This window comes from Schistocerca nitens, chromosome 8 (genome assembly GCF_023898315.1).
Source record: "Schistocerca nitens isolate TAMUIC-IGC-003100 chromosome 8, iqSchNite1.1, whole genome shotgun sequence".
NCBI lineage: Eukaryota > Metazoa > Arthropoda > Insecta > Orthoptera > Acrididae > Schistocerca > Schistocerca nitens.
Genome location: NC_064621.1, coordinates 381,229,256 through 381,243,605, shown reverse-complemented (window position 1 = coordinate 381,243,605; position 14,350 = coordinate 381,229,256). Strand labels below are relative to the sequence as shown.

Genomic DNA, 14,350 nt, shown 5'->3' with positions numbered 1-14,350 from the left:
AAACCAGGGTATCTGCCCAGAGTAGCACAGGGGGAGGGGGCCAAGTTCATATCTTGATGAAAATAAAAATTGTTTCACGAAGCACATGGCATCCAGCACACGTTGGTCTATCGATTATTCATATGATTTTGAAACGCGTCCCTGTTGATTTTTGAACGTATTCTAAGTTGATTTCCAAATGAATCATAAGTTGATTTTTGAATGCGTGCATAGTGTACGTGGTGTCCTTGCCATGGGAATCTCATCACATCTCAAATAAACCATCGTCCAGACAAAAGGTGACAGGGCTATACGAGGTGAGCGGAGTAAAGCCGAACGGGTGAATGCCAATCGCTGTTTTGTATATGTGGTTGTCTGGGTTTGTGATTGATAAGTGTTGTTATAATTACTAGCGAATCCATAGATTCAGACTACCAGAGTGGAAATAAACAACTAACATGAATAACAGGTAAGAAAGATTACGTATTATCTTCTCGGTGTATCCAAGAAAATGACAGAAAATTTTTGGCCAGACCACTACACTACTAAGGGCCAGTTGTACAGTCCCTGGCTAGTAGCTGCCTAAGTTATATTTTGGGAGTAGTGCGGAAACGCGTTGTATGAACACATAAAACACCTAACCGGAGAATAAACACGGGATAACCAAACCGGTGATTGCGACAGGGTTAGTGAAGTTAATCGAAGAATAAGTTTTCGCACTGACAGGAATAGTTACAGAATTAGTGATGATCAGATTGATTGTTAGGACGAGGAAAATGGGGACATCACACAAATTATAGAAGAATACGACGATTCCAAATTTATATAAAAGTTTTGCTACTACTTTTCGATCTCATGCTTGAGACTCTGGAGTTTATGAATGAAATGTGAAACTATATTGTAACAAATGCCTAATAGGCCTTTGATATTCGTACTTCGTGAATTATGTTGCCATGTTATAAAAATGACCATTTGTGCCAAAACAATCTTGTTTATTTGGTGTGTGTTACAATTGATGCAATATTAGACAGGCCTATTTCATTTTATCTAGCAGATTGCAGATTGAGGAACCACACCAAGCTTGATCAGATCGAGGAATCACACCATGCTTGGGTTCTATTTGTATTAACAGCTTTTTCAGTATTAGACAACGACATTTCGTTTTCTTCATACAGCAAAATGTTTGACGACCTCTAATGAGGTAATAGATTCCTTCACAGAAAGGAAAAGCATGCCATGTAAAGCTGTAGCAAGATTAGAGAGAGAAAAAAAATGCTAGGACTTAAGGCTTGAAGGAACGTGTACTGCTTGCTTGTCTCTTGTCTTCACTGGTTTTATGCATCCTAGATTTAATTTTATGTCACAGAAAATACAAGTTATTAGCTAATAGGCAATAAAGAGTGCAAATTTTCTGGAGAGTACTTGTTCTCCCGGTTACAAATAATCCCATCCAGCAATTGCGAGTTTTTATTTAAAGAGGGGCAGGATGTCAAACTGACCGACTGGGAGCAGGAGAATCACCACAGGACATTTTAATTTTCACTGTCCTGAAGATAGTTTAATGGCATCCACTTCAAAATATTACACATTTGAATTCCACAGAGCGAAATACAGTGACGTGCGATAGAAGAATGCTGTGTGAAGAGGTGTGGCACTGCACGTTGGCACGGTTAAGACCAAGTAACGTGTCTTACATTTCCTCAAACACATATTTTTTATGTACCAGACTCTTCAGAGAGATATGCTCTACAAAATGAACATATTTTAAATTTTTGGCTTACTGCCTCAAATGCTAGAGTGAGAGTTGGTCCGGGTGAGATGGCGCAGAGCAGTCTGAGTTCTAGTGGGGAGGTGGGTAGTCTCCACGTGCCCCGTGATTATTTTTAGTGATTTTGTTGTTTCCTCTTCATTTGTTGCTCCGACGTCAAATGAATATAAAATGGATTGCTGTGGCCGGGAGCTATCAAGTGAATGAAAATATATTCACATAGTTATGGAAGGCTGAAATACATTATTAGTTTCAAATTTTATTTTATTTCCATCTATCTGACAGTCAAGCATTAATAGCCTTGCACAACAATGAAGTAAAGAAATTTGGCTTTTATTAATCTTTTCCCCTGAGGCAGTCAATTTATTTGAAACAATGTGTTTAATTCCCCACTATTTGCTAGTTTCAACTGTTCGCTGCATTTCAAGTGCACGTTTTCATCTTCTAGCTCGTATGGCATTATGTCATAATGAAGAACCAAACATGAGATAATACAGTACTGGTACTCCAAGAAAATTTACATCCGAATCTGGAGACACGAATGTGTACTTTAAGCCGAATTATGATTTTAGTATGGTTCACAAAGTTCCGATGCTTTTGAAGTAACATCTGATGTCATGTTTCTTTTGTGACATAATGTAAGATCTTTTACATGTACGAACATACGGGCTTCCACGTCATCGTAGCTGCACAAGCATGGTGACTCCTGTTACCTGGTGCTCTGTGGCAACTGCTGAAACAAACCTATTTGTAACAGGTCGTGGGAAAATATTACAAATGGTCATTTGAAAAGCGTTACTTTCTAAGTAAATTTTCTTTTACACAACATGAACTATCTGCGAGAATGTACGATGAATTTCTTAAATCACAGAGCATTTGACTCTATTTAAAAATCAACCCTTTGAGGACGATGATTTAGAAGAATTTTGAGCCCAGAAAATCAGACATTAATGTCATTATTAAAAATTTTACTGGCACATTTGTGTAAAGTATCTTAAAATGTGACATGCGCAAAAAGATCAACATTATATGTAAAAGCTTAGCTTCTCGTGCATCTTATTAATCTTTGAGAGCATTATTACATGTGAAAGCTTTGCTTTTTATGTAGCAACACTACATAAATTAATTTAAACCATTAATTTTTCCTATTTGTGCGTTCGCGCTACTTAAGTGATGTTGCAACTGGCTGACTACGTCACTGTCCTATGTTCTGAATATCCGCCGTCATCGGCTGGCAAGATCACATGACATAGCTATGACTGGCTTACAAAAGCACATCACAATCTCTATTATAATGCTTTGAATAGTAACAAATGGTGTTTGGTGGAATTCGAATTTATACCTTCGTAATACAAAAATAACAGCATACATGTTGCTGCACATCAAAGATTTTTCCAGAAAGCGTTTTTTTTTTTTTTTTTTTTTTTTTTTTTTTTTTTTTTTTTTTTTTTTTTTTTTTTTCCCTGAGTTTTGTTTCCTACATCTGTGCATACAATCATAACTAATCAAAGGATTGATAAGTTTTACAGTTCCTAGGAAAAGTATACTGTCACTTAACGCAGAAAAAGTGTATTTTCACCAGGGGGAAAGTGTATTTTTAACCGGGAAATCTGGGATCTTTTTTTTCTTGTCTGCGTATACACCCTGTATTTGCATGGAAAAGAAAGATGTATGAAATAGTGAGGACAAACAGAGAAGTAGGACTGATTTCATATAACAAGAAATACTGTGAAATTTTTAAAAAAATAAAAATGGTAAAAATTAAGAAACGTCTCTATAATATCTGAAATTAATAGTTTAGATAATAAAATTAAATCTAGGAGGACAATACTTAAAAGAGCAAAAAGGAAATCAGTTATAATATGTGAAGACCTTGTTGTTAAAGGAAACAACATATTGTAGCAGCCAGGTAGTCAGTATATTTATTAATTGTTTTCTGATACACGTGCCAACTCCTGCTTTTCCCATATCTTCCATTCAGAAATAGACCACTGATTTATAGCCTCTGTGTTTAACATTTGTATTCCTGTATCCACCGAGTGAGGTGGCACAGTAGTTAGCTCACTGGACTCGCATTCCGGAGGACGATGGTTCAATCCCATGTCCGACCATCCTGATTTAGGTTTTCCATGATTTCCCTAAATCGCTTCAGGCAAATGCTGGGATGGTTCCTTTGAAAGGGCACAGCCGACTTCCTTCACCATCCTTCCCTAATCTGATGAGGCCGATGACCTCATAGTTTGGTCTCCTCCCCCAAATCATCCCAACCCAACCGTATTCCTGTATTCACATGGTGACCAGATAGATGTAATAAATATGCATTTTGTTATTTATTAATGGATGTAATGCTTGCTGCAGTTGTGAGTATAATCATTGAATTTTATGGCTAATGATTCCAATGCATCATCATTTCTGCAGGAGCTATGATTTTTGACTCTATTTCGTATGTGTTGCTGTTTTTTGATTTCTTGTCCAACAACATTCCAGATTGTTTTTGTTTTATTTTTGACCATAGGGCACACATTTCAATTTCTTAATAACAGTCTGAAGGATTTGACAGTATTGGTGACAATAGGGTTTCAGCTCTTGACTACTGCTTATCCCCTTTATTACGTAGAGCTCCCTCTCCTCTGTAATCTTATATACACAGTGTTAGTTCAATAATTGTTTGAGCCAAAATCTTATATTTCATTTGTGTAGAATGGATTTCTATGGTTTGTTTTCTTTCTGACCTCCTGATAGAATACAAACATTTGTAACTTTTTTGTTATTTAAATGCTTTCACTAAGTCTGTGTGATATTATTACAGGAACAGTTTTTGGCGACCCACATTTTATCACATTTGATAATGTTGAGTATACGTTCAATGGAAAAGGAGAATTTGTGCTGGTTCGAGTGGACACAGAAAAGCTGAGGTTAGATGTCCAAGGCCGGTTTGAACAAATGCCAAAGAATGTTTATGGAGAAGTAATGGCAACGCAACTGACAGCTATTGCTGGTAAGATACAAAAGTTTGATCTAATGTTCTTACTTTTTGTAATACTTTCGTGCAGACTTTTTTATTGCAAGGAGCTTTAAATGACTTTTTCTGTGAATTTTGTTTGCAGTTTTTTATTACAATAATAACTTCTTGTATAATAATGGAACTTGCAGAATATATCATATTAAGTGAAGAAGAAGCTGTATGGAACAAAGTAAATAGAAATTGCAACCAAACTGTGGAAGCATAAAATTACTACTTAAAGAGAGTGTGAAGACAGGAGAGATTTCATTGATATCAACTTAGCTGAAAGAAAGAGCAGCAATTTACAGAAAAAATCTGCTGCCCAGTCTACACATTATAAACTAGTAATTAATAATGTACTCACAATTACTGAATATCATGTTACTAACTAAAAGTGGTAGCCATGATCAGATACATACAGATAGATTAACAAATATCAATAGAAGTGGAAGTGTATGCATAAAGTTGTACGTATGTTTCATTAACCTTAAAAAAATGAAGAAATGAACACATTCCTAAAGATGTAGGCAAATTGTTTACACATAACAATGTGACTGATAAGATTGACTTGATCTAGAATACCTACAAAATTTAAGAGATAATAGAGTGAAGATAAAAAGACCTACAAAATTTAAGAGACAATAGAGTGAAGTTAAAAGATGCAGCATAAATTATTGTAAATTCAAGAACTGTATAAAAGGATAGATAGCTACTCATGATGTAGGGAGGTGTTGAGAGGCCGGCTCAATGAAAAAGGAAGCAGGATGTCATTTCGCTATCAGACTTAGCCCTTCATCAGACATAGATAACAAAATTTATGCACTTTCTCTCTCTCTCTCTCTCTCTCTCTCTCTATCTATCTATCTCTCACACACACACGTGCGCGCGCGCGCACACACACACACACACACACACACACACACATCACCACTGTCGTCTCAGAGCTCCAAAGTTCAACTGCAACTGCGTCTGATGTGAGAAGTGATCTGTACTTCAGTGGGTAATGGGTGTAGAGAGGAAATATGGAGCAGAGAGGGGTAGCAGGGTAGGAATGAGGGAAGATGATAATGCTGCTTGTGGAAGCAAGCAAGGATGTGGCGGGGGCAGGATAGTAAGCCACTAGGTGCAGTCTAAGCTAGTGGTCCCCACATATCCACTGCCCGACCACAAATAAACACATCTCTCAGTACCACCCAGGACTGGAGCAACTGAATCACATTCTCTTCCAAGATTTTAAGTAGCTCTTATCGTGTCCTGAAAATAGTAATGTCCTCCCCACTTTCCTCCTTAGCCCACCTACAGCGGTGCTCTGTTGTCCACCCAACATCCACAATATCCTTTTCTGTCCCTATTCCACTTGTCCTCCGAATCCCTTGTTCCTTGGCTCATATCCCCATAATAGGCCTAGCTGCAAGATGTCACTTACATCTTCCCACTGCTAACATATTCCAGGTCTGCCACAGGCATTTCCTATACTATCAAAGGCCAGACATGAAAGCAGCCATGTGATCTACCAACTTAGCTGCAATCACTGTGCCAAATTTTATGTGGACTTGACAACTAACAAGCTGACTGCTCACATGAATGGTCTATGCCAAACTGTGACCAAAAAACAGCTGGACTACTCAGTTGCTGAGCATGCTGCCCAACATGATGTCTTCAGTTTGAACAACTGTTTCACAGCCTGTACCATCTGGATTCTTCCCACAAATGCCAGCTATTCTTAATTGCGCAGATGGAAACTCTCCCTGCCTTTGTTCCCATAATCCTTGTGGTTAAGAACAATGGTGGTGAAGCCTTTGTCTGCTGGTAGGATTATAAGGTTGGGATCAGTCCACCATCTAATAACTGCTCCCGACCTTATAATCCTACCTGCAGGCAAAGGTTCCACCACTGTTGTTTTGAACCGCAAGGATTGCGTGGCAGGACTCTGTCAGCTGTCAGATACTTGCAACTGCAAACTATGCCACAGTGATCCCATTCCAGTAATCCAGTCACTACTCAAATTCTTAGGCCCATCCCAGAACTTCTCCCCAGAGTCCATCTCTCTGCTTACCCCTACCACTCTGCGCACTCCTACCTAAAGTCCATAAACCCAACCACCCAGGACGCCCCCTTGTGCCCCCACTGAGAGAATCTCTGCTCTTGTAGACCAACACCTTCAACCTATTACCCAGAACGTATCCTCCTATATAAAACACGAACCATTTCCTCGAGTGACTCTCCACAGTTTCTGTCCCTTTACCACATGGTGCCCTGCTTGTCACTATTGATGCCACCTCCCTGTACACTAACATTCCCAATGCCCATGGCCTTACTGCAATCGAACACTACCTTTCCAGACGCCCTATGGGTTCCAAACCAACAACCTCCTTCCTAGTCTTCATGACCAACTATATTCTCGCCCACAATTACTTCTCCTCTGAAGGCATTACCTACAAACAAATCCATGGTATGGCTATGGGCACCCACATCGCACCATCCTATGCTAACCCATTCATGGACCATCTAGAGGAATCCTCCTTAAAAACTCATAATCATAAACCCCTGCTCTTGTTCACATTCATTGATGACATCTTTGCTATCTGGATTGAAGGTAATGACACTTTATTCACATTCCTCCAGAATCTCAATAACTTCTCCCCCATTTGCTTCACCTGGTCCTACTCAACCCAACAAGCCACCTTCCTAGATGTTGACCTCCACCTCAGAGATGGCTACATCAGTACTTCTGTCCGTATCAAACCTACTAATCACCAGAAATACCTGCCACCCATTCCATACCAAGAAAACCCTTCCATACAGCCTAGCCACCCATGGTCGTCGCTTCTGCAGTGACAAGCAGTCCCTCTCCAAATATACTGAGGGAAATGTTTTTAAAAAACTAAATTAAAATCTTTTCTAATAGAAAAATGTTTATATTCTTTCAACGAATTTTAAGATAGTGATTGTAACATGAGGCATTGGCATATCAGTTGTAATGTGATAAATGTAAAAAATAGACATAAGAAGCAACAGCTACAGAATATAGTGTATTTTATAAGTGTAAATATAACCATAGTTTTAAGTCTGACGTTTGCAAAAGCCATCATTACAATGGCTCCTCGCAAAGAAAACATAAATAAATAAATAACAACATTCACTGATGACATCTTTGCTATCTGGATCAAAGGTGAGGACACCCTATCGACATTCCTCCAAAACCTCAACAACTTCTACCCCATTTGCTTCATCTGGTCCTACTCAACCCAACAAGCCACCTTCCTAGAAGTTGACTTCCACCTCAAAGATGGCTACATCAGTACCTCGACAGCTGCCACCCATTCCAAACCAAGAAGTCCCTTTTGTACAGTCTAGCCACCCATGGTCATCGCATGTGCAGTGACTAGCAGTCTCTCTCGAAATATACCGAAAGTCTCACTGGAACCTTCACTGACCATAATTATCCTCCCAACCTTGTACAAAAACAAATCTCCCATGCCTTACCTTTCCAGTCTCCCACCACCGTCTGGCCACAGAGGAGCATTCCCCTCACAACTCAGTACCACCCAAGACTGGAGCAACTGAATTACATTCTCTGCCCTGAAATGAGAAATGTCCTTCCCATTATCGTTCCCACCCCTCCCACAGTGGTATTCTGCCGTCCACTGAACCTACACAATGTACTTGTCCATCCTTACACAATCCCTGCTCCCAATCCCTTACCTAATGACTCAAGCCCCTGTAATAGACCTAGATGCAAGACCTGTCCCATACATCCTCCCACCACCACCTACTCCAGTCTTGTCACTAACATCACCTATGCCATCAAAGGCAGGGCTACCTGTGAAACCAGTCATGTTGTCTACAAGCTAAGCTGCAACCACTGTGCTGCATTCTATGTAGGCACGACAACCAACAAGCTGTCTGTCCACATAAACGGCCACCAACAAACTGTGACCAAAAAACAAGTGGACCACCTTGTTGCTGAACATGCTGCCAAACATGATATCCTCATCTCAATGATTGCTTCTCAGCCTGTGATATATGGATCCTTCCCACCAACACCATCTTCTCTGAATTGCGCAGGTGGGAACTTTCCTTGCAATACATCCTACGTTCCTGTAACCCTCCTGGCCTCAGCCTTCGTTATTCACTGCCCTCACCCATCCTGTCCCTTCCCTGTTCCCATTGCAGCACTACAAAGCCGTCATTTCACAGCCACACCTGGTCTTTTAATTTCTTTTTATTTCTCTCCTTTCCGCTACTTACCCCCTCCCCCCTCCGCACCTCCTCTCCAGCCCACCGTCTAAGCTGCAACACTTCACTGTCCACCACTCCCACCATACTATCCCTCTCCCTCTCCCTCCCCACCCCACCCTCCTCCTTACCCCCACCCAGTCTCCACTCTCATCATGCACTGGTACTGCTGCTTGCAGTGTGGTTTCAGTTTTCTGAGACTGCAGACGTGTGTGCAATTTGTGTTTGCGTGAGTGGGTGTGTGCGTGGGTGTATATGTGTCTACTGCTGACAAAGAAATTAATGGCCAAATGCTATAATTGTGTGAATCTTCTTGTTGTGCCTATCGGGACTCAGCATCTTCGCAGTATGGTGAGTACCAACTTTACTTCTCTGGTATTGTTACAATAAAGTTTTATGTTTGACAGACAGTTGTTGTGGGTTCCAGTCAGAAGACTTGTTTGATGCAGCTCTCCATGCTACTCTATCCTTTTCGAGCTTCTCTACCTCCAAATAACTACTGCAACCTGTAGTTGCATACTGTATTCACCTCTTATCTCCTCCACACTTGTTTCCAGTACTAATTTTTTGATTCTTTGATGTGTCAGAATGTGTCATGTTGACTGATCCTTTCTTTCAGTCAAGTTATGCCACAATTTTTTTTCTCCCCAATTCTTCTATTCATTACCTCCTCGTTAGTGCAAGTGACTACATCATATGTATTACATACATAATGGGAAAGGAGGAAAATGTATTTGAGGAACCGAATTGTAAGAAGTGGAGCCACTCTCACTTTGCTATTTTTCAGAATCAATAACAAAATTTTAGAGAAACAAGCGAACCACTAAAATTTTCTTTTGGAGCCAAGTGAAGGACTCTAACAGAAAAACAAAAATGAACATTCCAGCTAGCTCAAATGAATTTACTAAACTCAGTTTTGGGATACACAACAGCATATCAAATTCCAAATGAGTATGAAAGACTAAATCAAACAATGGAATATCCAGGTTGGAGTGTAGCAGTGTTACCACATAGCCGAGATGCTGAGTTGCTGATAGGCACAACAGAAAGACTGTTATAAAATGAGCTTTTGGCCAACAAGGCCTTTGTCAATCGCACACACATGACATAGTATCTGGCAGCTGAAGCGACAGTCTGGCATGTTGAAAGAATGGACAGTATTACATATTAAAAAAATAACCTGTTTTTCCCACTATGTGAAGGGAGAGAGGGGGGGGGGGGCAGCGGGAGATTGTAGACAACTGACAGACCATTTTAGCTATCATTTCTGTTAAATGATTTTTATCTTCCAAATTCCTTGTTTTATTTTGTTTATTTGTAGCTTCATCTCTATATAACAAAGGGTAAGTCAGTCTGATCTCACGACATACTTTTTTTGGATAACTGCCAAAAGAAGTGATTAAATAGACAATTGTATCCTTAAAATGAGTTTATAAATTGCTAATATGGTTTGTTTTTTATTTGTCCAAAAGGGGTAGTCAAAACGTGTTATTATCACCTTGCAAAAGTGAAATTATGTAATTAATTTTTTGTTTATGTGCATGTACAAGAGGTGCTCAAAAATATGGAGACCCCACACAACACATAGCCCTGCCTGATATGATGTGCAAAAGCTGCTGGTGTTCATAGCAGCTTCCAATCGTCACAGAATTGATTAATATAGGTCCTGTGTGCTGTGTAATAGTGGCAAGATCAGGTAACGATGATGGGGGTGGACATCAGTCACACATCCTTCACTACAAAGAAGTCCACAAAGGCTAAGATCTGGTGATATTGTGATCTGGTGACCATGGTGGCCAGAAGAGATGTAACAGTTCATCCTCATGTTCACAAAAGCAGTCCTGGATGATAAGAGCTGTGTGAAAACTGGCCCTGTCATCTTGGAACACAGCATCACCACAGTGGAACAAATATTGTACCATGAGATGGACCTGGTCAACAAAAATGGTCACATGATCCTTGGCAGTAATACAACCTTCCAGAGTAACCACAAGACCCATGGAAAACCACACTAGGACTGTCCAAATCACCACCAAACCCCCACCATGTTTCGCTCTTGAGATGTAAATTCAGCCTGAAGTTGGAAACACTGTGAGACAAGAGTAATCTGACCAAATGATATTTTTCCATTGCTCCATTGTCCTGGTTTTACAGCTTCAGCACTACAGTTTTCTGTTACAGGCATTTGCGTCACTTATGAGTTGTTTAAGAATTCTGACTCACCCTGCCATTCCCAGCTTATGCAGGTCCCTTCATGTTGTTTTGGTGATGATAGGTTTCATGAGTGCAACATTCTGTTCTGGAGTGACTTTTGCAGCTGTCGTCTTCTTATTTTTCATCACAATCCTCTTCAGTGACTGTCCATCATGGTAACCCAACACACAATTTTGTCTGTGTTTTCACTTAGTGATTGATGTTTTTCTGCTTTCCTTGTGTATGGTATAAATCTTTGATACGGTACCTCTTGAAACACTGGAACTTTGGCTACTTTGGTTACAGATGAGCACCAACAATTAGGCCAAGTTCAAATTCACTTAGCTTCAACATAATGCACCCACAACACTGTTCTGAGCATGACTGACACTTGTAATGTGTTGAGGACATTGCACAGGTGCCATTCATGGTCAAATACAACAGCAAATCCTGCAGATTTTATTTGCATCTGTGTTTGTGTTCAAGTGAAAATTTCTCATTGCGTATCTGTACTTGGTCAGATGTCTACACAGGGTGGTCCATTGATGCTGACCAGGCCAAATATCTCACGAAAAAAGCATCAAACGGAAAAACAAAAAACTACAAAGAACGAAACTCGTCTAGCTTGAAGGGGGAAACCAGATGGTGCTACGGTTGACATACTAGATGGCGCTGCCATAGGTCAAATGGATATCAACTGCATTTCTTTAAATAGGAGCTCTCATTTTTTATTACATATTCGTGTAGTACATAGAGAAATATGAATGTTTTAGTTGGACCACTTTTTTTGCTTTGTGATAGATGGCGCTGTAATAGTCACAAATGTATAAGTACGTGGTATCACGTAACATTCTGCCAGTGCAGATGGTATTTGCTTCGTGATACATTACCCGTGTTAAAATGGACCGTTTACCAATTGCGGAAAAGGTCTATATCGTGTTGACATATGGCTATTGTGATCAGAATGCCCAATGGGCGTGTGCTATGTATGCTGCTCGGTATCCTCGATGACATCATCCAAGTGTCCAGACCATTTGCCGGATAGTTACGTTATTTAAGGAAACAGGAAGTGTTCAGCCCATGTGAAATGTCAACCATGACCTGCAACAAATGATGATGCCCAAGTAGGTGGTTTAGCTGCTGTCGCGGCTAATCAGCACATCAGTGGCAGACAAACTGCGTGAGAATCGGGAATCTCAAAAACATTGGTGTTGAGAATGCTACATCAACATCGATTGCGCCTGTACCGTATTTCTATGCACCAGGAGTTGCATGGCGACGACTTTGGAAATCATGTACAGTTCTGCCACTGGGCACAAGAGAAATTATGGGACAATGACAGACTTTTTGCACGCATTCTATTTAGTGACGGAGCGTCGTTCACCAACGGCGGTAACGTAAACCGGCATAATACGCACTATTGGGCAACGGAAAATCCACGATGGCTGCGACAAGTGGAACATCAGTGACTGTGGCAGGTAAATGTATGGTGCAGCATTATGGGAGGAAGAATAATTATCCCCATTTTATCAATGGCAATCTAAATGGTGCAATGTATGCTGATTTCCTACGTAATGTTCTACCGATGTTACTACAAGATGTTTCACTGTATGACAGAATGGCGATGTACTTCCAACATGATGGATGTCCGGCACATAGCCACGTGCGATTGAAGTGGTATTGAATAGCATATTTCATGACAGGTGGATTGGTCGTCGAAGCACCATACCATGGCCCGCACTTTCACCGGATCTGACGTCCCCGGATTTCTTTCTGTGGGGATAGTTGAAGGATATTTGTTAACTTGATCCACCGACAATGCCTGACAACATGCATGCATTGTGAATGCATGTACGAACATTATGGGAGGTGAACTACTCGCTGTTGAGAAGAATGTCATTACACGTATTGCCAAATGCATTGAGGTTGATGGACATCATTTGAGCATTTATTGCATGTATGTGATATTTACTGGTAATCACGCTGTAACAGCATGCGTTCTCAGAAATGATAAGTTCACAAAGGTACATGTATCACATTGGAACAACTGAAATAAAATGTTCAAAGGTACCTACGTTCTGTATTTTAATTTAAAAAACCTACCTGTTACCAACTGTTCATCTAAAATTGTGAGCCATATGTTTGTGACTATTACAGCGCCATCTATCACAAAGCAAAATAAGTGGTCCAACTAAAACATTCATATTTCTTTACATACTACGCAAATATGTAATAATAAATGGGGGTTCCTATTTCAAAAAACACACTTGATATCTGTTTGACCTATGGCAGTGCCATGTAGCGGGCCAACCGTAGCGCCATCTGGTTTCCCCCTTCAAGCTAGACAAGTTTCGTTCTTTGTAGTTTTTTCATTTGATGCTTATTTCGTGAGATATTTTGCCCGGTCATGATCAACGGACCACCCTGTATATGTCTGCAGCTGTTGTACAGTTTGTAATCTCTACCATAACAAAATGGTACAGCTCATTGGCAGAATGGAGTTCTCCTGCTGCTGAAAACAAACTATCCTACAATTCTCCGTTCTTTCCATGGAATGTATGATTTTGTTTTGTTGGAGTTTTCAAAGTGTACCAGAGCTGCAGTCAAACAAACAAAAAATTAATTATGTAAGTGTATTTCTTTAGGTGATGATTAAAACTCTCTCTTGTGCGGATCACGTAACAACAACATCAACCTTGTCAGCTTAATACAACAGTGAAATACAATTAATGTTTAGCAAGTTCATATGTTTAAGAGTGTAATTACTTGCTGGTCTAGTCTCACAAGGATTTGTACTCAATGACAGTGCTTTTTTACATAAATATATTCGCAAACAAGTTGGCTACTACTGCCAAAACTATTATACTTCTGAAGATATTTTTGCTGTCATTACAAGCAAAAGAAAATCCATGCCCCCATCACCACCACATCAGTCGCATTTCACATTATTGAGGTAAATCGTCATCAGTGGTCTCTAATTAAAGATATTTACTGTTAGATTTGTTTTTAACATAAAAAAAAGTTCATTAGCAGTTCGTTAGTTTTTACTTTAAAGCCATTTCTGATTGGTTTCATGCCTACATCATGAAATATCATCTGCTAGCACATCTTGGGTGTCGTTCTTCTTTAGACACTGACACTTGTAATCTAATTTTTTGTTGTTCTGC

The 14,350-nt window shown here is 39.9% G+C and overlaps 1 protein-coding gene across 2 annotated transcripts in view; it reads left to right on the top strand.

Annotated features, from left to right (window-relative positions):
* Positions 1-14,350, top strand: part of LOC126199085 (protein mesh) — a 272,891-nt gene that overhangs the window by 174,082 nt on the left and 84,459 nt on the right. For both annotated transcript variants that reach the window (XM_049935832.1, XM_049935831.1), the window contains exon 13: positions 4,557-4,745. In XM_049935832.1, coding sequence (XP_049791789.1) covers positions 4,557-4,745 — 189 coding nt within the window. The remainder of the gene's footprint in view (positions 1-4,556; positions 4,746-14,350) is intronic.